General features: G+C 49.1%; 1 protein-coding gene across 4 annotated transcripts in view; it reads right to left on the bottom strand.

Annotated features, from left to right (window-relative positions):
- Positions 1 to 27828, bottom strand: part of CAMTA1 (calmodulin binding transcription activator 1) — a 361470-nt gene that overhangs the window by 6749 nt on the left and 326893 nt on the right. For 2 of the 4 annotated variants that reach the window (XM_014952061.1, XM_014952064.1), the window contains exons 11-22: positions 18206 to 18345; positions 17765 to 17961; positions 17348 to 17426; positions 16203 to 16518; positions 14904 to 15421; positions 12710 to 12897; positions 12046 to 12292; positions 11435 to 11506; positions 10463 to 10483; positions 7896 to 8089; positions 6937 to 7011; positions 3037 to 3067 (exon numbers count right to left, since the gene is read on the bottom strand). In XM_014952061.1, the coding sequence (XP_014807547.1) occupies positions 3037 to 3067; positions 6937 to 7011; positions 7896 to 8089; positions 10463 to 10483; positions 11435 to 11506; positions 12046 to 12292; positions 12710 to 12897; positions 14904 to 15421; positions 16203 to 16518; positions 17348 to 17426; positions 17765 to 17961; positions 18206 to 18345 (2078 nt within the window). The remainder of the gene's footprint in view (positions 1 to 3036; positions 3068 to 6936; positions 7012 to 7895; positions 8090 to 10462; positions 10484 to 11434; positions 11507 to 12045; positions 12293 to 12709; positions 12898 to 14903; positions 15422 to 16202; positions 16519 to 17347; positions 17427 to 17764; positions 17962 to 18205; positions 18346 to 27828) is intronic. The other 2 variants (XM_014952063.1, XM_014952062.1) reach the window with 2 other exon arrangements.

Raw genomic sequence — 27828 nt, 5'->3', positions numbered from 1 at the left:
CAGCATTTCATCAAACCAAAAGAAACACAGGGGGGGAAGGGGATCTACTTTTAAACCAAAGGTGCCGTAGATGAAAACATTCTTTATTACTCGTGAGCACAGATAACAAAGTGCACTTGTTCTGCCCCAGAGAGGACAGAAATTTTGCCGTGGGCAGAAAGTGATGGGTTTTGCCCGATGCTCCCCACGATCTGCCCAGCTCATCCCCCAGCTGGAGCTTGCAGGGAGAATCACAGACCAAGGGCCCCCTGTTTTTGTACCCAGACTTTGAGCAAAGTTCTCCTCCTCAGGAGACCACAGTGGATGGTTCAACTGATGAGCAGGGATGTGTTTGTGCAGCAGGGAGTGGGATTAAGCTGAAACCTGGCCACTAAAGTGGGCTCCCCTGAGATCAAAACTATTACATAAAGGCAATAGGAACTTTTTATTTTCTAGAAAGTCTTTTAATTTCTATCACAAAAAGATAGCGAAGACGACCACAGAAATTGGTCAATAAAATCTCCCACTTCTCCCTCTTTACTGATCTTGGTGCAATGCAACCCATGTAAATCCAGAAAAATTGATGAAATCCATTTGGAAAAAGGTTTGCAAACTGAAAGACGGAGGCAAATGCTGTGACCATTTATCTGCACAGGCAGACACAGTGTCAGTGTAGGGAATACACCAAATGTGTATATTACAGACACGTTCACACACATTCCCCAGCATAGATGGACCCGTCAGCTTCTGCACATCAGAAGGCCCAGAAATATTTCTCCTGTGTGCACACAGGGCAGCAGCGTACACACGTGGGTTCCTTTCCAAAGCAGCAAAGGATCCTTTGCTGCAACAGACTTATTCTGGCAGAACAGCACGGCTGCTAATACATTCTGTGACAGTTCAGAGCTTACTTCTTCCAGATAAGCAGAGAACTCCCCGATTTCCCATCAATCCAGGACTGCTTGCTTTTCGAGGCAAAATCTGCAAATGCTGCTAAACTTCCAGAACCTGCCTCCTGCTAATTTTTCATATGCTGTTACACACACAAAGCCATAAGTACAACACCTATTTCTCCCCCAACGCTGCTGCCCGTCGGCTGCCCCTGGGAAGTGTGTCCTGGGGCCAGCATCCCCTCTCCTCTCAGCTGTAGCCCAGACCCTGGGCTCTCTCCTCCTCACGTCCCCTCTGCTCCTGCACCGACCAGGCAACAGGGCTCTGCTCCATGCACCCAGGACCACGTCCCCACTCTCCATGAAATAAAACGCTCTCCGTTTTATTCTTCTCCATCCAAGTCGTACAGCTCCTATTCTTTTCAGTTTTGAACCCAACTAGCCCGCTTCGGTACGCTCATTTAAAGTTTAAATTAGTTTTCCTATGCACAGAACAGAGGTCTTAAAACCTCCCCTCCTGTTAGCACACCCAGGGGAGAGCGCTGCCCCCGAGCCCTCGGACACCGGGAGGATGGAGGAGCCCCAACAGCTCATCAGGAATTCTCTGGAGAGAAGGAAGACTAAGAACAGAGCACCAAACCTGCAAAGATAAGAAGAGCTGGAGCAGGAATGTGGCTGTGGACGTGCATGCCAGTCCCTGCCCTTCCACGCTGCGGGAGGGGGTCCATGGCAGCCAGACAAAACCAGGGAAAGCTGGGGGACCCCCACCTCCCAGTTACCTCCTGTCAGAGAACAGTCTCACCAGGACACTCCTCGCTGCAGAAAGAGTCTGAGGCAGCGCAGGGAGAAAAAGATTTGCTCTGACTCTTCCCACAACTCCCGTCTCGCTCCGGTTTCTTCCAATTCTGCTGCTTTTGCAAGGGCTTCACCAAAGCAGCGCTTAAAAACAGTTCAGGCACATCTGGGCTTCTGTCCCCTTTCATCCCATTCTTACTTCCTTTGTCAGTAGTACAGAACCCAACCTGACGCTTCTAAAACATTGAGCAAATGCAACACAAATGGTAGTGCAAAAGTCATAGTTTGGAAATAAATGTCATTAGCTATTTTGTCAGGCTGAATAGTTCCAACAAATAACGATGCCTCCAGCAGGCTTAAGCCCCAATTCATACCCTCACTCTGAAGTAAAAAAAATCACCTTTGCAATTCAAAGTCAGTAGAACTCCATGACCAACTATTCCATTTATTTTCTGAATGTTACATGCAAGCAGGAGTCCAGGTCACCCCCCACTCTGCGTCTCCTCCCTCGGTGAAACAGCAGTAACAAGCTCACAAATGGTGTTATTTCCAATTGCAGTTGTTGACAAAGAAAAACCCTGCTGTTCTACCACCTCTCGGATGCAAGATGGCACTGGCTAGTCCTGCTGGCAACTCAGGCCTGTCTCATCCCTGCTCCCACAGGGACTGGGACAGGCACCAGGAACACTCCGGGCTGCTCCCAGCCTGCAGCTGGGTCCCAAACCAGGTTTTTTGTTTTCCTTCCACTATGTAGATGAACAGCCAAGAGAAGCAGTTGTCAAAAAGCTGGCCCTAGTAAGGTCACCAGGTGGCTAACTTACCACAGACCAAGGTCTAGAAGGTAAGAGCTGGTGCTTAACCACCGTAGGGAGTAAAAAGCAGCCTGAGGAACTCCTCTGCTGCTCTCTGACTTGGGTAGAAGCAAACTCCCACCTAGAGCAGGCTATGTCTGTGCTGGAGCTCCTGCCATCAGCCCGAGTGCTGTCACAGTCCTGTGACAAAGGACACTGTCCCCCATCGAGGGTGTGTGCGCAGACCCCAACCAAGTTCCAAAATCTACCCACAGCCATTTTTTGGATACTGAAAATATGCCCCACCGACACCGCCACCTAAGCATGCCCATGATGAATATACATGTCCTTTTTCACACATTCATGCACCGGTAACATCTACTGCGGAGCTCTGTCCTGTTACAAAAGCAGCAGTGTTAGTCATTGCAGTAGGGTTAGTTTATACAGGAGTCTGGTTCGTATCATTAATGGAGGTGAAACTTTACTGGCATATCTCGGCTGCAGCCCCATGCAAGCAAGCAGAAAGCAAAAAAATATTTAAAATGGAAGAGAGGAACTGGCTAGCAGGCAGCTACACTCACCCTTTTGTACAGCCTATGGTCCACCAGTGGGCTTCAGATTGCAAAACAATACCAAAGAGCCATTAGCACAGAGAGGGCAAAAACCGTACCTTACCAAGAGCTTCACTTCAGGGAGGAGGAGACAACACTTCTGCTTGCCTGGAGAGAAAGAACCCTTCACACTCCTGCCTACTGGGCTCCTCCTTCACCAGGGGAGAGCAGTCCTGTGGTGAGGTGTTTTAGGGCAGGAAGTAACAAGCAAGTAAAAGAAACCCAATACTGTCACCCCCGTGGCATTGCTAGCTCCATCCTGCCTTCCCTGGCAGCAACTGTCTGCTTTCTGTCTCATTCCAAATGCTACTCCCTAAAAACACGCATAATCACGGCCTAGCAATGGTGCAGAAACCTCTCAGAAGAGTAAAATTCTCCTGAGAATCAGAGAAAAAAAATAGGAAATGGGAGTTACCTTCCCAGGAATAGGTGACAGTATGGACAAAACATGGATTGAGCTCAGCAAATCCAGCTCCACTCCAGAGCTCCCGGATCCCCCCGCAGACATCTCTAGAGGTGTCACGTCTGGGGACAGCTGAGGAGGTGGCATCTTCCCAAAACCATTAAATAAGCAAATCCTGGATTCTGCCTCGCAGAGGAGAGCGTGCTGGGAGACAGCTCAGCTCACAATGGGTGTAATGGCAAGTTTTAGGTTGAAAGTTAGTCCAGTGCCAGCTGACAGGTCCCAGCACCACGGGACGCTGGGCAAAGCTCTGCTGGGAGGCCAGGAAGTTTCTGTTTCTCATTCTCAACAAACAACGCTTCTGTGACAAGTCATGTTGATGCCATGTTATGGCTGATACATGTTTTTCCACCAGATTTTTAGAGTATGACAATAGATGGACAAATACTTCTTTTTTTTTTTTCCAAAAGTCAAAAAGAAACAATACATGTCTGACCACCAGAATGACCGCTGCTGATGAATGACCACTTCTGCCTCCATGATACCTGGCAATAATTCAGCTACTAGAGCACCAAAATCTTCTCTAAGAATACATTTGACTAAAACTGTCTACACGTCTATTACTGAGCAAGCTCCAACTGCAGAACCTCTTTCATTAACTCTCTCAAAACATCTGAAATACTGACAGATCAAGCAACAAGTGCAGGTTCAGGAGATCAGTAAACACTAGACCAACGTGCTTGTGCACCCTGGGTCCTCAAAATGACAGGAATCATGTTTGCACGACTGAGCCTTTGCACCAAAAAGCTTATAAGCAAGAGGACAAGACGGCCACTTAAGCTGTTCTGAATGCTAGCAGAGAGAGAGTTCTCATAATTGGCTTCAAGTAGACTTGGATGAATTTAAAATGGGAAAAAAAACAACCAATCAGATGGTTGTCAGGGGAAAGCCTGAGTAAATCTTGCCTAGAGGCTACAGAATAAGCTCTTATTAAGAGTCATTTGTTGGCCCAGCAACAGAATCTGTTTGTGGACAAAAACCCAAGTTAAACAGTTTCATATTTCAAGTCGGAATTTCTGAACTTGAACAACTTGCTGCCTTTTCACTTAGCTCACTACCCTTATGACAGGCTGCTTGTGGCTTTTACAGCCTCCTCCCCCGCCTCTATCAGCCGACAGAAACCTGCTACAAGATCCCATTTCTGTGATGTTCCTGTGCATGCTCTCTTTTCTCTCACACTCCCTCAGATTTTTCCAAAAATATCTGTCATTTCTGTCCCTTCTACTGACAAGGCACTGTGCTTTAACAAGTGGCTCCACAGTGCCATTTTTACACTAGATGTTAGTTGTATGGCTTGTCCCTGGAAGTTCAGGAGCTTGGATGGCCCAAATATTTTTTTTTTTTTATGGAGCCTGGGGATTTCCTAATTTCTTGTTTATAGCAGCAGTGTGCTAATTTTAAGCATTTCAAGAGGAGTGTGTTACAGGATTCCAACCAGCAGCACTCCCAAAACTGTGTGTGGGGCTGTTACCCGAGCACCAGTCACAGCATCATCAGCTGCATCCTCCATGAGCACCACATGGGATGCAGAGCAGACCTAGTGGATGTAATTAGGAGGTTCATATAGAGGTGGTTTTAAACCTACTTAACATCCTAAGTTTTATTACTCTGTCCTTAGAAAGACGTAAATCAGAAAAGTCAAGCAGTGAGGAATAAATGTAATTATTAAGACACAGAAAATTCAGAAAGCTTGAAGAAGAGCAGATGAGAAGGAAGCAACTCCCTCATCTTCTACCTGGATGGGTCCCCCTCTGCTGCTTCTTTGTATTCCTTGTCTATAAATCCCCCAAGACCTAAACCCATCTCCCAGAGACGCAGAGAGGAGAGAGGAGACTGACTATGGGCAAAGGGATGGGACCTGCCTGTGAACTTCAGAAATGAGAACAATCAGGGTCTCACTTTGCAATGGAAGCAGCTGATGCTGAGAAAAGGGAAGGCAAAGAGCTGAAGGCAAGAAAAACTGCTGGAATTGTGGGAATCTTAAACCCCAAAGAGTCCCGGTTACTCAGCAGCTGAGTGTGGGTGAAGTGCATGGCACATCCTGGACATTGTTGGGAAACCAGTGGCAGAGCCAGTTGTGAGAGATTTTTCTCTGGGCTTGGTGCGAGGTGGCTGTAAGAGCTTCGGGCAGGGTGACCCCACGGCTGGAAACAGGCACGTGGCTTCCCCAGAACCACCTGGATCTCCAGCAGATCTGAGAGGACAGAGAAGTTCGGAGCCTCAGCAGGACATGCTGCCCAACAGACACCACAAAACAAACCTCTCAGTCTCTTCTGCATGCCCTGCTGAGAGCAAGAAGCCACTTGTGCTTCTTCATGAACAACTGTGGCTGTTTGAAGTGCATTTGGAACTGGCCTGGACACCATAAAGCCCTCTTTCTTGTCCACACGTTACTTCCCACTGAACCTGCAGGTCCTTCCACAACCCGAGCCACACTGACCTCCTGCAAACCACAGCTCTGAAATCCTACAAAAAGGACCCGTCTGTTTCTAAAATCAAGTTTATCACATGCCTCTCTGCCTCTCAGAGTCCTCCTTGTTCAAACATCACTGGGCTGAACTAGGCACGCTTCAAAACGCATCAGGTCTGACCAGCTCCTGAGTGGATGAAATGCATGTGGGGTGAGAATGGAGGGAGCAGAGTCAGAAACATCCCAATTCCCTTTTGTATGGCAAAGTTCCAGTTTGCAACATGATCGTATATGGGATCCTTTCATTGAAAAACCAAAACAAATGCCCTGCACGTAACAGAGTGTGGGTACAGCAGTGGTAGCTGCCATGTGAGCCCTTTGGGGAACCTTCACGGGGTCCCACCACGGTAGAGATGATTTGTCTGTGCCTGTACTCCCAATGTAAGGAGGTGTGTGAGGAATGGCTGACGTGAACTAACTTGTCTGATGCTCTTTTGGCACATTCCACCCATCCACATTAAAAAGAACCCGTACTTGATGAGAGTTTATCAAATGATCCTGTGACCAAACTAAAGGCATTTCCAGTGTACAACAGATGCTGTCGCATTTTGCACTTCCCCACACACCACGGATGCCTTGTGCAGCTCTCACAAGCTGTAGCTAGGATTCAGTAAGCTTTCTTTCAGACTTCAAGTCCAACTTTTAAAGTCACGTGCCTTGCCTTGCTCAAAGCTTCCTTCTTCTGTGTCTCCCAACACAACCTGGGCGGCTTTACCACACCAGCAATGGAGCTGGATATGACTCTCATTTAGCAACGGTCCTAAATTAGAGATTTGATTTCTCTCAGTGTATCTTGGAAGCAGCTGGGCTTCATTATTTGATTAAAAGCTTTATAGTGAGCTGATTCTGTTATCTTTCACAATGCACTCATTGCTGACACACTCGACTATTGCTGCATTGCTCTCATGAAGGGCAGGCACCAAAGACCGTGTCCTACCTGTGGCGGCAGCGTCGTAAAAACCGCATAATCTTGCGAGCAGCTTGATCCTGCTTCTTGGTAAGCAGACTGCTTCTAAACACAAAAAAAAAACCCCAACACTGAAGCGTAAGCAAAACTAGGGAGATTAATACTAAACGCGAGAATAATTATCATAGAATCATAGAATCATAGAATCATAGAATCATAGAATTGCCCAGGCCGGAAGGGACCTCCAAAGGCCATCTAGTCCGACCCCCCCGCAGTCAGCAGGGACACCCCCAACTAGACCAGGTTGCCCAGGGCCTCATCGAGCCTCTCCTTGAATATCTCCAGGGAAGGGGCCTCAACCACCTCCCTGGGCAACCTGTTCCAGTGCTCCACTACCCTCACAGTAAAGAACCCCCTTCTAATCTCTATCTCCCTTCTAAATCTGTTCCCCTCCAGCTTGAAGCCATTGCCCCTCGTCCTGTCACTACAGGCCTTTCTAAACAGGTTCTCCCCAGCCTTCCTGTAGGCTCCCTTCAGGTACTGGAAGGCTGCTATTAGGTCTCCCCGGAGCCTCCTCTTCTCCAGGCTGAACAACCCCAGCTCCCTCAGCCTGTCCTCGTAGCAGAGGTGCTCCATCCCCCTGATCATCCTCGTGGCCCTCCTCTGGACCCTCTCCATCAGGTCCATGTCCTTCTTATATTGAGGGCTCCAGACCTGCACACAATACTCCAGGTGAGGTCTCACCAGAGCAGAGTAAAGTGGCAGAATCCCCTCTCTGGACCTGCTGGCAACTCATCTTCTGATGCAGCCCAGGATGGGATTGTCCTTCTGGGCTGCAGCTGCCCACTGCCTGCTCATGTCCAGCTTCTCGTCCTATGAACAACTGTCCTTTTCCCACTGGCCTTTGTCTGTAAATTACAGCGCGGCCCTGATGAGTGTAAAAACAATATATAAAGGTCCTGGTAGGATCTAACGTCCAAAGAGCTCACCTGAGTTTCTGTTGTACAATGGTGGCTGCCCGACGGTTCTGCCTCCTCTTCCCACACTCCTTGTAGCTGCGGTAGTACTGCTGGATCAGCATCGCGGCTCGTCGGCTCTGCTGGAATTTCTTCTGCTCATAATAACTTCGGAATTTGCTCTGGATAAGAATGGCAGCTTGCGTCATCTTTTTATAAAGTGCATACTACAAGAGAAACAAAGAGAAGCTGAGGCATCCCGACAAACCAGCAAGAACCAGGTTTCTACACTGAAAAGACTCTTCTACCACTAAAACATGGTGAGAAGCACAGGAGCATCTACTCGCTGACTGGGAAAAGGGAGACAGCAAAGGGGAACAAGGGCAAGATGAGGTGCAGGACCTGGTCTGCATCAAGAAGCAACTGCCTGTTTTTCTGCCCCGGAAGAGTTTAATGGGATTGGTTTTATTTATTTATTATCCTGGGTCGTGTTAACGCAGCTTCGTATTTGTACCTCAGTGGCTCTGCCTTAGAGATGAACCCGGCTGAGAGGGACTGTGTGTGTGTCCCTTGAGTACACAAATCTCATTACAAGGTAAGGGATGCTCATTTCTGTGCAGTCATGGTTTTTAAAGACTCTTAACAGCAGCAAAATACGCCCGAATAAGTGAGTATCAGGACAAAGCAATGTGAATGTTGATTCCCAAATGCTAACAACCAAAAATGAAAATACACTTTTTGTGTCTTCATTTAAAAATACCTTTTAAACAAATCACTTTAAGAACCAAATTTTCTCTTCATAACTGTATTCCACTTGTCTAGGACAATTAACTTTTAAACAGCTAATTTATTTCTGTGCCATAGCACAACACTGCAAAAGTTTTGATTGTTCATAAATATCCATTTAAATCCAAGCATTTCAAACGGAATAGCACATGGTGACTTAAAAAAACCCACACAAACCAAAACCAAAGCCAAACAGAAACCAAAATCCACAACAATTAATTAAGCAAGTCTAATATTGAGCCTAAGTCATAGACAAAACTAAATCTCGTTAGAAGTCCATAGCAAGCATCCACTGAACTTGCAAATTTGCATAAGCAGTCACACATCCAAAATCACCACTAGCACCCTATTTTCTAGCCCCATGATTCCAAATAAAGCAGGCACAAACTCTTAATAAGAAAGTCTTCTTTATTCTACAGCCTTTTCCTTTTAAAGCCCGCAAGTAGATGCCACTTAACAGAAACCATGTGCATTCATGCATGTTTTTAAAAGTCCTTTTTAAGAGATAGGTGTAGAATAACGTACAGAAGTTGCACTCATACCTCTGAACTAACACTACGACAGAGGTTTTCAGTGTTTGCTGATTTTATTTGGAAAGTTTTAACATTTTCAAAACTTATGTGTCTGTTGTTCTTGGGTATTTTATCAGCTATGACTTCTGCTCGCTTTATCAGACAGAAGAGACACGGAAATAGCAGCCACTGCCCTGTACAGGGTCATGTCCTGTCATATCTCAATGGAGTTTTTCCTGTCTACGGGGAAAAAAAATCCCAAAAGCAAACAAACACACGCCCCCAACATCACCCCAAGGCAAAAACCCCTCCAGTATCATCACAGACCACCATTTACCAAATTTCACTTTTTGGAATTGAAGCAGTCATTAAGTGCAGTTATATTTTGCCATTATTTTTGTTGTTGTTGTCGTCTTTTTAACATTTTAAACGAAACGGATCAGATTGTGGTTTTACATGAGCTATTTAAGTAAGTCCACTGGTGGGCTTGTCAGGGTTTTCCTTCCAATTTTTAGCCCAAGATGGGACTCGTGTGGCTGAGTTACAAACCCCTGAATAGAAGGGTCCAGAAGAGCTGTGGCTGTTGAGATGCTGTCCCACGCCTGACGGAGCAGAGGACGGGCAGGAGGAAGAGGAAGCAGCTGTCACTGGGGAGATCAGACCCCGATATGCTTGTGTTCAGCCTCTGAGACCCACAGCTGAGGAGCTGCTCCCTCTCCTCCTCCCTCCAGCTGGGTGAGGGAAGGAGAAGCCCCCCAACTGCTGCGGGCAGAGCCTGGCCAGCCCAGTGCTGGGGGGCTCAGCTCACCCTCACCCACACCACGGGGGTCCCCCTGGCACAGGACCGGGGGGCAGAAGGCAGAGGACACTCCTGTGGCTCCCCAAAAGCCAAGGCAAAGATCACTGGGTGATGGCTAAAGGAAAGCTTGTCCTCTGAAAACCAGCTTCAAAACCTTCCCCGCACCTCAGCCCATCACTGCTGGTATGTGCACCCGTGGAAAGACTTTTCCTTTTTTAAAATATATATATTTTTTAATTGTAATACCACGTGTGGAAAGACTTTTCCTTTTTTAAAATATATTTTTTTTTAGTTGTAATACCACGCTGAAATGCTGTGGCACAGCAGCCCCTACCTACAGCCCGTAAGGCTTGGTTTGTCAGTGATTTCTCAACCACAGGCATTTATCAGTGGATACTATGAAAGCATTTCTCTAAAAGCCAGGTTCTCCTGGTTTATATTGAACGTGACAGTTAGTGACCCACGGGGAATTGTTTCCAAAACAGTGTTTGTATTTGTATTACCTTCAAGGCTATCCAAGTAAGCTTAGGGAGAAACAGAAAAATACATAGTTAATGTTAGTTCTGCAAATAAAGAATGAAAAAATTAAAAACCAAACCATCTTCTTTTTAAAAAGAAGTGATTCCAGGATCCCAAGACAAAGCAGTTTGTCAAGCAGTTTTTGAACGGAATTAAGCTTCCCTGTTACAGGAAACATCACTCCAAACCCCAGCCATGTGACAGGCTGGATGTGAATCACGATGCAGTCACCTAACACTAGAAAGGCTTCCCAAATACATGTTTTTAAAGGCTGTAAAACAGCACAGGCTTCTTGCCTTTTGCTTTATGTAACACACTGCCAGGCATCAGACAGCTTGAGTCTAGCAGAGTATAGAGAGAAGTGGGAAATGGGCTCTAGCCCCCACAAAAAAAACCCCAAACCAACAAAAGACCAACCAAAAGCCAAAAAGGAAAGAGTATCTTCTTTTTCTGGGGTTAAGAACTCAGCCTAAAAGCGTGTCTCCAACTAGAGTCTGGAGAACAGTCTCAGTCCTGGAACAACTTGCATCAAGCTAAAACACATGGCTTCCCATAGTTTAAAAGTTTAGTATGTGCAAAATAAAACAACCTGTTTTTCATCTTCGCTTTTATCAAAGGCAAAACCAACTTCAATTTCACAATGAAATTTGGCAAGCAACTAGTCAGGGAATAGTCTCACCAGGCAACAGCATGCAAAAAGGCCAATATGGAATACATCATTGCCCTCTGTCTCATAGCAAAAACACAGCTACCACAAACAAAATCCTTTCAAGGATTCCCTCCAAAATTAAGATTCAGGACAAGAATTTTCTACCCTTTTCAATTTTGTCCGAGCAGGGTATTTCATTGCTACATGCTGCAAAGCATACAAGGGGAACACTGGGGTAATTCCCATTACAAAGGTCTGTGTTCACAGCGTTTACATCCGTTCCATAAAATGTCACTTCCTTGATTACCTGTTTGTACTTTCGGTAGCAACGCTGAATCACAGCAGCAGCCACCTCTTGCTGTTCCCGCAGAGGACGACCCTGCAGGGAGAAGAGAAGAAGCAATAAGTAGTCAGTGTCCCAAACCAGGAAGGATGATGGTAAGTGGCTCAGAGCAGCTTCAGGGCACCTACTTCTAAGATGGCTCCCATCAGTGCCACCTGGTCTGGCCATTTCCTGGAGACATCCTGCCAACTCACACAAGGGACAAGCCCTCAAAAGTGATCTTTACACCAAGCAGGCAACTAACCAGGACCTCTGGGGTGTATTTTGAGGATATTCTTTGCAAGTGCTGTTCTGGCACAGAAGGCATGGCATGGCATGCTCTCTCCAGTTGCGGGGTAAACATCAACCTCTGGGGTGTATTTTGAGGATATTCTTTACAAGTGCTGTTCTAGCACAGAAGGCATGGCACAGCACAGCATGCTCTCTCCAGTTGCTGGGTTAACATCCACAAGCAAATGCCAGGAGCATTGAAAAGATTATGACAAGAATTGTACTTTTGTCCCAGGAATGGGTATTACCCACATTTTGTTTTCTAACACCTAACAAGGAAGACATTGGACGTTTTGGCCACATACCTTGTATTTCCTGAACACTGTCTGGACGAGTTTGGCAGCTTCATAGAGTTCCCTCTGCTCATGATCAGACAGAGTTAACTGTGCAAACTCATTTTCTACCTTCTCGCTGGTGGATGCACTCAGAAATTCAGACCAGTCTGCTGCCGAGGGAAGGCTGGGTTTCTCAAAAGCTATTTCACTGATTGGTGAGCCTGCGGGGCTCAAGCTGGTGTTCGAAGAAGGGGTCAGGGGTTCACTATACAGACTTCTGAAATACCAATCACAGTAGGAATTATTGGCTCACAGAGCACCTGGGCTGGCATCACAGATAAGGACTACAACATTTTTCTGAGTTCAAGCTCATGCTCCCCCCCTCCCTCTCCCCGAGCAACACCCCACATTCCTGAGCCTGCCCGTACCACACGGCACAGACTTGGCACTGGAAGGAGAAGTCACAAGTCAGACCTTGTGGCCACATTCCTCTCCTGCCTCCTCCTGCATGCACGCCAGTCCTCCCATGAATTTACAGCTGTGCTGGCAACAATATGTTTGACCAGGAGAGTGTGGCTGGGCTTGAACACCAGCATCGAGCCCCACTGAGAAACAGCACCCACAAAGACTGAGCCCTGCTGCCCAAAACTTGCACCACTCAAGACCCCCGAGCGACTCCACAGCTCCCACTGACCGTATCTGTGCGGCACTGGGCAGATGGTCGACGTCGGCGAGGTAACTGGCCAGCCAGCTCATGGTGGTGCTCATGGCAGCACCCTCCGTTCTCTCCACCAGCGGCGACTCCATTGGCACAAAATTCTCCCGCTTGATCCTGTCAGGCGTAGCTTCAATGATGTGCTCTGCAAGTGTCATCATGTTCACCTGGGAGGGGGAGAGGAGAGCAAACCGTTGGTGCCTGGCAGAGGGAGCCTTGTGCTTGTGTGCTACAGCCCAGCCTTAGACAGACTGCCCCATTTTCCCCAAACTGGAGTCTCCTGCTTGTCTCACATTGGAGGGAAGTTCATTAACACCCCAGAGGGCCGTGCTGCCATCCAGTGAGATCTGGACAGGCTGGAGAACTGGGCAAGGAAGAACCTCATGAGGTTCAACAAGGAAAAGTGCAGGATCCTTCACTTTGGGAAGAAGAATGTCAGGCACCAATACAGGTTAGGCACGGACCTGCTGGAGACAAGCTCTGAAGAAAAGGATCTGGGGGCCCTGGCAGACAGCAAAATGACAATTAGCAAGCAGTGTGCTCTTGTGGGCAGAAAGGCCAACGGAGTCCTGGGCTGCGTAGGGCAGAGTGTGGCCAGTAGGTCGAGGGAAGTCATTCTCCCCCTCTGCTCTGCACTGGTGAGGCCACAACTGGAATCCTGTGTCCAGTTCTGGGCTCCCCAGTTCAAGAGGGACAGGGAACTGCTGGAGAGAGTCCAGCGAAGGGCAACGAAGATGATTCAAGGATTGGAGCATCTCCCTGATGAGGAGAGGCTGAGAGAGCTGGGACTCTTTAGTCTGGAGAAGAGAAGGCTGAGGGGAGACCTTATTAATGCCTACAAGTATCTCAAGGGCGGGCTGAGGGAGGAGGGAACCAGACTCTTTTCAGTGGTTCCCAGTGAGAGGACAAGGGGCAACGGGCACAAGCTGGAACATAAAGGGTTCCACTTGAATATGAGGAAGAACTTTTTCACGGTGAAGGTGACAGAGCCCTGGGACAGACTGCCCAGGGAGGGTGTGGAGTCCCCTTTTTTGGAGATTTTCAAGACCCGCCTGGATGCTCCTGAGTAACATGCTCTGACAAGCTCTAGGCGGTCCTGCTTTGGCAGGGGGGTTGGACTAGATGATCTCTATGGTCCCTTCCAACTCTAAAAATTCAGTGAAAAATTCAGTGAAAAAATTCAGTAACCAGAGCTCATTTGCTTTTCTGTCTCTTCTGACAAAGCACTGCAGGGTTTCACATTCCCCAGACCTGTTTTTCACTGAGTGTTCGAGGATCCTAGGAGACCTGGTGAAAGGTTTATGTCACTGGACCTTTGCTGTGCTCTGCTGATGGCTGTCACCGTGATCCTGTTCCCAAAGGAAGAGCGGCGTTGCCACTCTCTCACCGAGATGTGCAGTAGAGAATGACAGGACCATAAAGGCACATCAAGAGAAGTTAAAACCCTTGGGATGACAGCTTCATCAAGAATCCTGCTGAACCATATCCCCCCATCCACCCAGGTTCACAGGAGGTTTTAATACTGAGAACAGAAAACAGTTTTTATTTTGCAAAGATCTGGTTCATCTGTGTTACACCAGGAAGATGAGGACATTCAGAGGTGCCAAGGTGGTGCATATATGCTGTGCTCCCACTGCTCTCTTCACTCAGAAGGCCAAACACAGCATCTTTTCCCCAGTGACTACTTCTGTCCTGCTTCTGATGCGTTTTTACTTCCTCTATTCCATACCTGCTAGGATTCTCCCTTCCCCAAACCCGCTATCTCTCCCCATCTCCACTCTTACCTCCTTGTGCTTTCAAGTGCAGCGGCTTGGCCTGCACCACAGCACTGCCTCTCCTGGTCACCTCCTCCTCGGAGGGACAGCTTCCCCATTCCCAAAGGGCTACGGGGTCACCTCACCTTCATTTACTGATGTGACCAGAAGGCTCCGATTTTTCCTTTTTCCTTGCAAAATTGCAAACAATTTTGTGCATTCTGTGCGCTGCTGAAGCGTACGCCAGTGTGCAACCCTAACCATGAACCTGGGGTTGAACGGACACCCTTTGAAAGCAGGAGACAGTACACACTGACTGTGTGACCACCCCACAGAGTCTCTACACTTCTCACAGGCTCCTTTGTGCAGCCACCACGTTCTCCCAGATCTCCTGATCTCGGTGCTACGGGCACGTTTACCTGCAAGTCATCCATGTGGTGTAAGCAGTCCTCCTCCCCTGCGCTGTCCCTGTAGGACAAGAGCTCTGCGTCCACCATCTCCCTGTCAGCCATCATCAGCACGTTCATCTGCTCCCGCTGGCGTAGCCGATGGGCTACAGTGTCCTTTCCCAGAGCAGCCCCCTTCTGGCTCCCTGACACCTGCACTGCAGACACACCAATATAAATGTCTTTTGGGTTCCATTTGATGCCCGTTTGGCTGCCAGAGCCCCGGAACCCTTCTTGGATGTGCTGGGAGAGCTCCCGGCCATAGTCCCTTATCCCTTCACTGGGGCTGATTGTCTCAGTGGTGGATTGCTTGGAGCTGGAGTTCTGCTTCCTGATGTTGGGCTGCTCCAGGCTCAGCGCAGTGGAAAGCAGCTTCTCTTGCCGGGCTTGAAAGTATTCAGGGCTCAGCTTATGTTTTTTGGGCGCAGGGTAATCTTTCTGAGTCTCACTGCTGTAGTAACTGGAAGGTTCTGATCTTGGTCGTCTCAGCTCTGGAAACAAACAGATCAATGGTCAAAACAAAACACACAACTCTTGATGGCTGTAGGAACCACAACAGCTTCTGCCACCGAGCTGCAGGTGGAGGTTGGCGCCCTGCTCTGGGACACCTGACAGGATGAGCAAAGGGAGTAACAATCACCCCAGGAGGACATTGCCTCAACCACTCCTAAGGTACACACAACTTTTTAAAGCAGGCATTCGCTCCTCTTCCTGATACTCGTGGAAGTGCATGGAGCACATGACAAGAGAGCCCACAAGGAAAGAATTAAGCATGGACAGCTGGGCTACATGGGTCATCTGCCACCCAGGGGAGCTCCTTCCCCCAGGTTTGGACTCTTTAGTCTGGAGAAGAGAAGGCTGAGGGGAGACCTTATTAATGCCTACAAGTATCTCAAGGGCGGGCTGAGGGAGGAGGGAGCCAGACTCTTCTCAGTAGTTGCCAGTGAGAGGACGAGGGGCAACGGGCACAAGTTGGAACATAAAGGGTTCCACTTGAATATGAGGAAGAACTTTTTCACAGTGAGGGTGGCAGAGCCCTGGAAGAGGCTGCCCAGGGAGGGTGTGGAGTCCCCTTCTTTGGAGATCTTCAAGCCCCACCTGGATGCTCCTGAGTAACATGCTCTGACAAGCTCTGGGTGGTCCTGCTTTAGCAGGGGAGTTGGACTAGATGATCTCTATGGTCCCTTCCAACTCTAAAAATTCAGTGAAAATTCAGTGAAAAAATTCAGTTAAGCATCAGCAAAGCAGTGCATGCCCTCAGGGCTCTTTTACCTGTGTTTGTACTGGAAATCACAGTGACTCCCTTCTGAGGCTCCTGAGAGGCAGCAAGCTCGCTGTGCCACTGGGACACCCAGTTCTCTGTGTTGGACTCTGTGCTTGAGGGGCACTGGACCCGGGGGTTTTGCCCAAGCTGAGTCTGCTCGTCGCGCTGGAGCTGCTCCAAGCACTCTGCCAGCTTCACGTGGCCTCGAGAGCGGGCGATGGCCAGGGGCAGCCTCCCAAGGGAGTCAGGGATAGAGATGGCTCGGCGGTCCCACTTGTACAGCACAACGGCCGCGTCCATGTGGCCCAGGGCACATGCCCACATCTGGAAAAGAACAGACAATTGACCCACTGGGCGACCTGCCTTCTCTCCTTCCCTCCTAATGCAGTGGAGTCTGCTCCCACCTGATGGAAAACAACTCTGATAAGCAAAACCAAAACATCCTTGAGCTCCAGCAACAGGCTTTCATAAATGTTCTATCCTGACAAACGGCCATTACAGAGGATAAGACTCATGCTATTCCCTCCTATGACAGAGAAACCTCCATCTGCCAAATGAAGCTGACAGTTTAACAGTTTCTTATTTAGTAATAAATGTTTTTGGAGTTTGGCTCTTTTTGCCATTTTTTTTGACACTGGCATCACTGCACAGACAGCCTCATATGCAAAGGACTCTGAGATCAGAGACATGCAGACAGGACTAAAGGTCAGGAACAATAAAATCAACACTCTGCTGTTGTGAACTGGCACTTCTGGTTCCCCCTGCTTTGGCTTTTTGCTTGTCTAAATTCTCAGTCACAATTTCATGATTCCAATGTCCAAGATATTGTAACGATTTTACAATGTCTACACTCAATCAGTCAAAGAGAGCAACTTGAAAGAAGGCATGTAAAGTCCTCTCCCCAACACAATACTAGAGACTAGATTTTTGTCTGTCCCTTTCCTCACATTACTCAATGACAAGGATTTTCCTGTGCCATCTCCCTCAACAAAATGCCAGGAGGCCGATAGCGTGGTGTCTGACCATTTGCACAGCAAAGATACACAAGAAACATCTACTCTTTGGAGTGTGAAACACATGAGGGAAATAACACATGAGGAAGAACTCTGTAGGGTCCTCAGATGCTCTCAGAAGTTTCAGTTTCTGCTCTTACCAGAGGAGTGCAGGAGAAATGATCCACATTCAAAGGGTCAACTTCCAGCTCCAGATCGATGCTGTCTGCGTGTTTGGTGCTGCAGAGGAAAGGACAGAACAAATGATGCTCTACAGCCATGGTAGGGTCATTGCCCAAATGCACAGCTCTACCCAAGGCACCACACCACAAAGAAGTGGCCACGCACATGCCCATGACACACATATTTACTACAGATAGTGCCCCCAAAAGAGACTTTAAGAGCATGGTACATCAAGTACATCTTGAGAGAGACAGGTCCCATCAGACCAGAGGCAGGAACAAGTTCAGGGACTTGGCTGTTTGTAAGGGACAAGGAGAAATGTGGACCAAGCAGAGCTTAGGTATGCTTCTGCCATGCCTGTACTGACCCCCAAGAGTCCAAGGGCTGGGTCTTACCGCCATTTGATGAGGGTCTGGATGAGTGTAGCATAGCCCTGGGCAGCGGCTAGATGGAGCAGTGTCATTCCTCGGAAAGTCTTTGAATGGATCAAGTGTTTGGACTTTGCCCAGCAAGCACGACTCATCATCTTCTCGCACACCACCACCACGCGGCTCTCAAAGCAGCTGCCCAGTGTCCCAGTCCCAGAAACGCACTGAAACACCACACACATCCCAGTTTAACCACCAAAGGGAGCTTGGAACCTGCCCCGAGCAGGCAGCCTCCTGCTGCCACAAGTACCCAGACAGTGGCAAACGTGAGTGAAAGCCAACTGCTGTTAGAGACACCCACAAGCCAGACTTGTTTAGGAAAAACTATAATCCTTTCCAGCCACCCCAAAACCAAACTCTGGTAAGAAATCACAAAGCTGCAGCGTGGGGACACAGCGGGGCTCATACCTGCACTTGCGTTCCTCCGTTCCCGCTCCCGTTGCTCCCACCTCCTACTCCTTGTTTGTGCTGCTGGGAGCCTGTCATTTCAGCCATTCTCCTCTCCATCTGCTCAAGTCGCTCCAGTATCGACATCCTGAACTGGTTATCTAGGTTAGAAGAAGCCAGAATAAGGATATTTCCATGGAAAGAAAGCTCACGTTTTGGCAGCCAACAGCAGGAAGCCACAAACAACTATATCCTGGAAGTCACACAGGAGACCTGCTCTGCTTGGCCACACACAGGGACACTGGCCCTGCAGTGCTCCAGCTCTTCAAGTTCCTGCAGCCCTTTAACTACAATTCCAGAGAAATTCCTTTACAGAAAACAGACTGAAAAATTAATTACACAGGCAGAAGATGGATCCCTTCCCTTGTGAATCCAGCTGTATGCACACAATAAAGGATTGGGGTAGTGCAAGCTCTCTGAACACAAAAGCAGACCCTGAGCAAATATAATCATTCAGCCAGGGTTTCAGTGGGATCACTTCTGTCAAACTACTCTCCGTGTTCGAGCCAATCCCCCTCCTTTCCAAGAGTCCTGAACTCAGCTTGGCTTGGCCCCTGAAACCATGCAACAGTGGTACCTGGAGGAAAAAGACCCCTCTGCTTCCTTCTGTGCTTAGAACAGAAGCCTTTAAAAGGCACTTGCTCCTTCCCTGACAGGCTCCCTTTCTTGGAAAACAGCTTCAGCCAAGTGCCAGAGACAGGACTACCAGAAATCACAGATTTTGGGCACTGATAATCCAGTAACATCACTCTGAAAGCAGCACAGTGCTTGAGCCCTCTGGTCTCTGCAGACACCTAAAGGCTATATTAGTTATTTTCTCCTCCTTGCACCATAACCTGGCACTATGATACAGCTAGCAATGCTTGAATAGTGGGGCAGGGGGATTTAGGCAGGGTAACAGGGCATTGCTAAACCTGCTGCTGCAGGAATGACTCAAACAGTCGTTCTGTGCTCAGGGATGGTCAGTGCAGCTCGACTGGCTGCAAAACAGAGAGCTCCTTCTGCCTTGTGACCCGTAACGGGGAAGCTTCACGCAGCTCATGTGAAGCTGGGCAGGATAATTTTGTGGACAGGAAACATTTCACAGATCTTGCTATCACTCTAACGGCGTATATAATAAACTGTGGAGAAAAGACAACCCCCGTGCTGTTGGGTTTCAGGCACCCGTGGAGATGACGTGGTGGTGCAGAGCCCTGATAACCCAGAACAAAGCGCACTGGCAGCAGCAGCACTCTGTGCATCAAGACAAATAAGCTCTGATGAGGTTTTAAAAGGGAAAGTCTTCTGCCTGGAGCCAGATCACTCAGAGAGTGCATCGCAGGAGCATTTGTGTGCTCAGCAAGGTTCGGCTCTCACCGGAGGGTATCAGAGAGACCCCACCTCTCTACTGGGAGACACTGGAGACCATGCTGCAGAGCACTGATAAGAGACCACTCAGGTCCCCTGGCTAAGGATATGCCCCTCTCCTTGCCAGGTAGCCATGGTTTGATGGTAGCCAAGAGCTCAGCTCCTGGGGGCCGTACCGCAGCATCCCAGCCCGGCAGAGAGCCAGGGAGCACAGCCAGCACCCCCAACCTCCTACCAGAGGGGAGCCCACTGCAGCCTCTTCTCACCTAGCCCGAACCAACATCCATTATTATCAGCACCTTCCTAACGATTAATTTCTCCCGTTCATTGCAAAGCCTCTGGGGAAAGCGACCGCCGGCGACGGGAGGAATGGCCGGTACCGCAGCCGCTGCCGGGGATGCTGCAGAGTGCTGCAGTGCAGCCCGCGGCAACGCCTCCGTCGCCCGCCGCCGCACGTACGCTGCGGATCCCCCCGCACCACAGGATGCTGGCCAACGGGCTACTACAGCTCAGGCTCCAGGAAACAGGGCTGTGATTGCCACGATTGCCGCGCAGGCTCCCAGCTTCCCCTCTGCACATTTAACGCCGCTCTCGCCGGCGGGGCAGCCAGCACTCGGGTTTTATTAGAGCTAAGAGCAGCAACACACACACCGGGGATCATATCTGAGCCTTCTACCTCATCCAGGCAAAAGTAGCATCTTTTTTATAGCAGAAGAAATTCGGCTTGAACTGGCGTCACTGAACAAGCAGCCCAGGGCTGCAAGATCCTGGAGATGTGCTCCTACCGATTTAGCTGTCAGAAGAGAATTATTATTCTGTACAGCCAGAAACAGCAGGAGAAAATTATTCCAGCAACATGCAGGAGTACTCTGTGCAGATTACTATTTTTTCCCCTTTTTTTTTTAAGCTGAAACCATTATGCAACAAAAACGGAGGGCCCCACGTCTGTGCCCATTTTCCTGGTTCTTCTCTCTAGGCTCTGTGATCTCTAACGAGTGAAGCCTCCACTTTTCCTGATACCGAGCTAACGACACCACTTCCTGGCACTTTGGAGGACTGAAGTCACTAAATGAACGTATTTCGGACCACTACCCCCAGATGGGAACACCAAAAAGAAGAGCACCAGAAAGCACTAGAACACTGGAAAGAGGAACAAAGAAAGAAGAGCAAGGAACTTTTCTTAGGAAACAGAAATTGAAACAGCACCTGGTGCTCCCACATATTCCTATTCAGACACCTGGACAGTGCTCCCAGGGAGCACTCAGGGCAGCACCCCCTGATTTAGGGAACAGAGGTATCTGTTTGACTTAACAGGCATCTGAAGGATGTTATAAACTCACCACAGTAACCTGTGACCCTGCAGCATCTTACCAAGACAAGGGTGTTTTTCACAGAGGGTTGTAAATCACTGCTCAGCCTACAGGCAGGTCAGAAATACGGGGCTGTTAGTAAAATGGGGAGGGGAAACACGTTGTGGAGCAGCAGCACACAGCGAAGGGACCCTCTGCAGCAAGGGATGGCCTTCACCCCACAGCAGGGAGCACGGTGGATCAGAAACCTCCAGGCAGCAAACGAGGGAAGCGGGGCGGTGGCGCATGGAAATCTGCGCTGCTCATTTTCCAGGTGATTAAACTCCCTACCTAAGCAGCTAGAACAAAGGCACAGCCGATGGGAATTTCAAAATGATTTATGTATAGCACTTCCATAATAAAATCCCACGGTATCAAGTACACCAAGGTGTCCCCCTTCAAGAGCAACTGGTCACTTGAAGCGCAAGCAACGCACTATCCACCAAAAAAAGTAAGTGAATTATAAAAAGGGGGTTGGAGAGAGAGCGAGAACAGGAAAGAGAAGACAGCAACTGTCTGTGCTGCAGGAGTTGGTACATCCTTAAGGGAACAAACTAAGAACACCCAAGCACAGAGGAACAGCCAACGGGAGGGACCTTCCCCCGATGCTCTCCCCGGACTCAGCGATGAGAGGAAAGGCTCTTGTTCCACATGGAGACCCAGACACACACTGGATGAACGGCACTCAGCCCCGTGCCCACCCTGCTGTGAGCCCAGAGATGCTGCAGCGAGACCACCACAGTGGTCCTTCCTTGTGTGGAAGACCCCACGACGTCCAACCCCCCCAACAGCACAGTTCCTTCCGTCCTCACCCAGAGCAGGGCCAGGGAACCTGCCCGCCTCCTGTCAGGCTCCCAAAAGTAAACCACGTACAAATACCAATTTCTGCACGCTCTCCCCGGTGCACTCCTGCAGATTCTCTCAGGATCATTTTAAAAATCAACTGTCCACAGGCAGGTGAACTTCTGAACTATCTTACCAGGCTGCACTAATTAAGCTACAAAGAACAAAGATGATCTTGTACCTTAAAAACTCACGACTTTGCAGTGGCCTAATTAAAGGGTAAGTCTTTAAGCGACATCCTAGGAATCAATATTCTGTAAGTCCCAAGTTTGCATCAAAACATTGTCCCTTCTGGATTCTCAGTAACAGGACTTGGCCAGCTTCATCCCCAAAGATGACAGCATAATGTAGAAAATAGAAGTACAACTTATGCCACAGAAACTGGCTTGAAAACATCTTACTTCCTTTATATAGTCCCATGTTCAACAGGTTCAAAACCAAAGTCAGCTTTATATACCATGAGTCGTACCCGATACACCCAGTTTATCTTTAAAACTGCTGTCTCTGTGTCCCCATTAGCAGCCCATACAGAAAGATGCTACAGCTGTGTAAAACTTAGAGGAACTGGGTAGGGAGCAGGACTGAGGTCTGAAACCAGATCCTCCAGCCCAACAGTGAAGGTATCAGACAGCACCACCACACATTCTTTAAGCAAATTACTGTGCTTCACCACAAAAGAAAACCAAGTTGATAACTGTCTAATGCATTTTCCTGTGAAAAACCTAATTGCCAAAAAAGCACTGTCAACAAAGCCCAAACAAGGTGAAAATGAAGTGCAAACAAGACCACAAAAAGCCATCTGGAATTATGCAATTTACTTTGCAACAATTAAGAGACGGGCTGTAAGTGCCATAGGGCTGAATGTTCCAGGTTCCACTCGGAGACATTTAAGACCCTTTATCCCTTATTATTTCTTACTTCAGCTGGTCACACTCTCTTCTGTCTTGCCCACATCAGGGTCTGTGTAAGAGCCACCTGGTCAGCAGGCAACAAACTTATAGTAACACGGCTTCCATGATCTTATCTTTTATACTCAGAGAAGGATCTCACAGCAAGTACCCACCTCGCAGTGCACTGAAGACAAGAGCTCAACTGCACATGAAGCAAGTTGTCAAAATAAGCTTTTCTCCTGCTACATTACAGAGGAAATTTACACAGCTCCAGCCCAGCAGAAGGAGATGTCTTGCACTGGGAGCACCCCAGCTCTTTCCAAAGGCAGCAAAGATGCTCATACATACAAACCTATCCACATAGTTGAGGTTTTACCCAAGGACTCTGCTTTTGATGTTAAAATTTCAGATTTTTTTTGTGAGCCAAGAAATTAGACTTGCAAATTTTTCCATTTTTCCATGGAGTTTCTTGTGCTGCAGAGCTCAGTCACAAGAGCAATGCCCCACTTGCCCCCCTGCCACAGCCCACTCCTGCACAGCCCTCCCCAGCTTCTCACCCCAAGACCTCTTCCAAAGACACTATTTATTGCTCTTTTTGAGCTATGCAAGCAGTGTTCCTGATGGGTGGGCACCAGCTCAAACCCACTGCCTCCTGCTCGTGCTTTATTACAAAATATAGCGAAGCCACATGTTAGCAGAGATTGAGTCTCAGATCTTGCACTTTGATGAGTGGTACCTAAAACATGTCTACGGTCCAGGTATGGAGCTAAGAGGACACCAACACACAGACATGAGTGATAAGACCTCCTTTGCTTGACAAGCCAGGTTTAAAGTAGCACAGAGCTGCTTTTCCAATCTCTGCACACTGCTTTACTGCACAAGCAAGTATCTAAAAGGATCACAGAATCGTAGTGGTTGGAAGGGACCTCAGAGATCATCGAGTCCAACCAAAAAAAAAAAAAAAAAAACAAAAAAACAACCACCCCCACCCCCCCCCTAAACACACAACAACAACAACCAAACCAAAGCCATCCCCCACCCACACAACATCCCACCACAAACCAATAATCTTGGGCACTAGAGCATGCCCTGAAGAGCCATGTCTACACGTTTCTTAAATACCTCCAGGGATGGTGACTCCACCACCTCCCTGGGCAGTCCATTCCAATGCCTGACAACCCTTTCAGAAAAGAAATGTTTCCTAATATCCAACCTGAACTTCCCCTGGCGCAACTTGAAGCCATTAACTCCTCTTGAAGCCATTAATCTCCTCTTTCATCCCTTTACCAAGCAAGCTTCAACCAGCAAGAAACTGTCTGTACCACCCCTGGCATGGCAGGGCTGCCAGAACTATGAGAGAGGAAACACTTGCCTTGCACTAATGAAAAATAGACCAACAGCTCTTAGCAGAGCAGTGCCTACACCATTCCTCTGCATCTAAAACATGTCTATGGTCCAGGTATGGAGCTAAGAGGACACCAATACACAGCTGCGAGTGACAAGACCTCCTTTGCTTGACAAGCCAGGTTTAAAGTAGCACAGAGCTGCTTTTCCAATCTCTGCACACTGCTTTAGTGCACAAGCAAATACCTAAAAGGATCTCCTCCTTCATCCCTTTGCCAAGCAAGCTTCAACCAGCAAGAAACTGTCTGTACCACCCCTGGCATGGCAGGGCTGCCAGAACTATGAGAGAGGAAACACTTGCCTTGCACTAATGAAAAATAGACCAACAGCTCTTAGCAGAGCAGTGCCTACACCACTCCTCTGCACGTGCAGGTTCTTTAAGGGCAGCTTTCTGCCTTACAACGTCCCCTGCACGGGCACACGCAGAGGGAATGGAACAAGGGGACAGCTGAGCACTGTGAAAAAAAAAACATGCAGCGCAAAGATATTTTTCCGTTTTGCAGAGGGAGTCAGACACACCGTTCCCTGCCCAGAGCAAGCGGTGGGTGGGGATGGAAGCAGCCCAGGGACACGTCACTCCTCCGGGTACCACGGCTCTGTTCCCATTTTACAAATCATCTGTCACTTGCCTAACGAAATCTTCTCCACAGTAAAAATTCTGAACACCTTCCACGTCGCAGCATCAATTTAATCTGCTTTAGTACTTATTTCTGAGGTGCCATCGTTGCAGGAACACGTATTTCTGAAATGAAGCTGCAGCAGCATACTGAGTGCATCTTACAAACAGCTCTGTTTAGCAATAAGCTATTACAGGTCACAGTCTCTACTAGCAAATAAAAGCACTTAAAATTTTTATTTAATATTCTAAACCAAACGTATATCTATGCAAGCAAGGCAAGTCACTTCCAGGCCTTTAATTAGTGAGAAATAACATGACTACTAAGGCACAAGATGAGGAAAACACAGTATTTACACTCCGAGCCAAAGTGACAGCTGAAGAAAGTCCCTGCTTTCACAGAAGAAACAAACACTACTGGGCGTGGGCAGGGAAAATGATGTAATCCAGACCCGCATGGATGGGCAGCGTCACTGATTTTAAGCAATTAATCCACCTACCAGGGCAAGACTTCTTACTGGCAATGCTCTTCCCATAGTTCTCCCAGTGCTGTAGGACTTCAGCTATTACTCCCATGCCATCTGGGACTACTCTGTCCCTGTCACCCCCAGCAGCCAGTGCTCTCTACTAGCAAATAAAAGCACTTAAAATTTTTACTTAATATTCTAAAACAAACACATATCTGTGCAAGCAAGGCAAGTCACTTCCAGGCCTTTAATTAGTGAGAAATAACATGACTACTAAGGCACAAGATGAGGAAAACACAGTATTTACACTCCGAGCCAAAGTGACAGCTGAAGAAAGTCCCTGCTTTCACAGAAGAAACAAACACTACTGGGCGTGGGCAGGGAAAATGATGTAATCCAGACCCGCATGGATGGGCAGCGTCACTGATTTTAAGCAATTAATCCACCTACCAGGGCAAGACTTCTTACTGGCAATGCTCTTCCCATAGTTCTCCCAGTGCTGTAGGACTTTAGCTATTACTCCCATGCCATCTGGGATTACTCTGTCCCTCTCTGTCACCCCCAGCAGCCAGTGCCGATGTAATCCAGACCCGCATGGATGGGCAGCGTCACTGATTTTAAGCAATTAATCCACCTACCAGGGCAAGACTTCTTACTGGCAATGCTCTTCCCATAGTTCTCCCAGTGCTGTAGGACTTCAGCTATTACTCCCATGCCATCTGGGACTACTCTGTCCCTGTCACCCCCAGCAGCCAGTGCTCCCCCAGAAGATGGTACTTCCCCCCACTTTTCCTTATCACACCATTGCTAGAGAAGAGAAGGGGATGGCTCAGGCTTTTTCCCCCAGGTGTCAGTTTCTTTACCAACAGCACTCACTACCTATTTTTCAGTCTTCTCTTCCCCAGAGCTTAGGGATGGCAAGGTCTCCATGTTATCCAGGAACAGCTACTTCAGCAAACCAGGAAAAGCTCTTAGAGACACCATGTGGACTTGAGGTAGGGCAGACCACTAAAGATGTCACTTCTTGTGCTATTTTGTAATTTGTATAAAAACAGTTGGCTGCCTACGGTGACTCTCTGCATCTCAGGTCAGAAATTGGCTGTGCTTTCCTGTGAATGCCAACACTGGGAATGATGCTGGTTTTGGATGTATGTGAAGAACAACCCAGCAGCAGCCTGGGGGGCCATGCCATGCTGCTGCTCAACCACACGGTGCTACCCACCACTCACCGAGACCCCCCTTCCCCCAGGGTTACAGCCTAAAGGAGCTGTCAACAGGGAGAGAGCACCTCAGGGACCACCACGCAGTATCTGTGCCAGGGTACTGCAAGTGCTGTAAAAACTGTGAGCTGAGTTCTCTCTCGTCAAAATTGCAAACTCAAGAAACAAAATATTCACCCAGAAATCACCAGAGCGATGAGCAGAATGATGTAAAATGGCCTCTATGTGCTGCAAAATTAGGTAAATAGGAACTGCTACAAGCTACAGCTGTGAAACACTAGAAGAGGTCAGCAAAAGAGAGAGAGATCTCCTTCACTGGAAGCTTTCAAAAAGTCAAGACATCAGTCACGTTTACCCCATCTCTAACTGGGAGTGGCCTATGTGGGTCTCCTGAATTCCCCTTTTTAGCCCTGCTCTTTTCCATAAACGCCTGGAAAACAACTTTTGCAATAACCTGGGAGGGAGCAGGCGGGTGCCTCCAGCATCCCTGACCTCCCCAGGGAAGGTTTGGGCGACTGACCTCATCCTGCACCCCCGGAGGTGTCAGATCTGTCCCTCTGCCCGCCTGATGCTACAGCCCAAGCGCTGTCACAACTCTCAGCCCACGCCGTAACATCGGCAACAGGGGAGGGAAACCCCACCGCGACCCACAGCTGGGGGCACGGGGAGGAGATGGGGGGCACGGGGAGCTTTAAAAAGGGGTGCATTCACGTCGTGGGCACAGTCGAGTCCCAACCACCCCAAAAACATGCAGACTGAACCCAAACAAACACCGCACGACCACACCATCCCGTAATACTTACTGGAAGCAGTGCTCTGTCACATCTGCACAGGGTGGGGGGTCCCGGACCCCTCTGGCACCGGCGGACTGACCTGGGGGGCTACAGCGGCATCAGCGGCGGCTCCAACCGGCGCCCGGTGCGGACCCTGCAGCGGGGGCGGACACGGCGGGCTCCCCCACCCCCGGCCGTCGCCTTTCGCATCCTCGCCCGCCGGATCTCCTCGGTCCCGCCGGCGGTGCCCGCCCCGCTCCTCGGCCGTGCGGGGGTTAACGCTCGCCGGTGCGCCCCGGGACGGGGAGAGCCCCGGCGGAGGGTGCGGAGCGATGCCCAGCGGCGGGGGGCATGGCGGGGCGCGGGGCCGCCCCCAGGCTGGCGGCGGGAGCACCGACGGGCTCCCGGGCAGGGTCCAGCATGTGGGAGACCCGCCAGGCTCCCCGCACCGGGCGGGTCACCGGGGGTGGGGGGGACGAGGCTGCCGCCCGCCCCACCGGCGCCGCAGACGGGCCCGGGACACGAACCGCGGGCGGCCGACAAAAGAAAGCACCGGCGTCCCGGGCGGCGGGTCAGGCGAGGGGCTGGCAGCCGGTGGCCCCGGTTACCCCGGGCGTGCCCAAGCGCCCATGGCCGCGCCCAACAACCCTCAGGCACCCGCCCCGGGGCGGGCGG

This window comes from Calidris pugnax, unplaced genomic scaffold (genome assembly GCF_001431845.1).
Source record: "Calidris pugnax isolate Ruff unplaced genomic scaffold, ASM143184v1 scaffold161, whole genome shotgun sequence".
NCBI classification, from domain to species: domain Eukaryota; kingdom Metazoa; phylum Chordata; class Aves; order Charadriiformes; family Scolopacidae; genus Calidris; species Calidris pugnax.
Note: the sequence above shows the minus strand (reverse complement) of the source record. Positions and strands in the feature narration are given on the sequence as shown.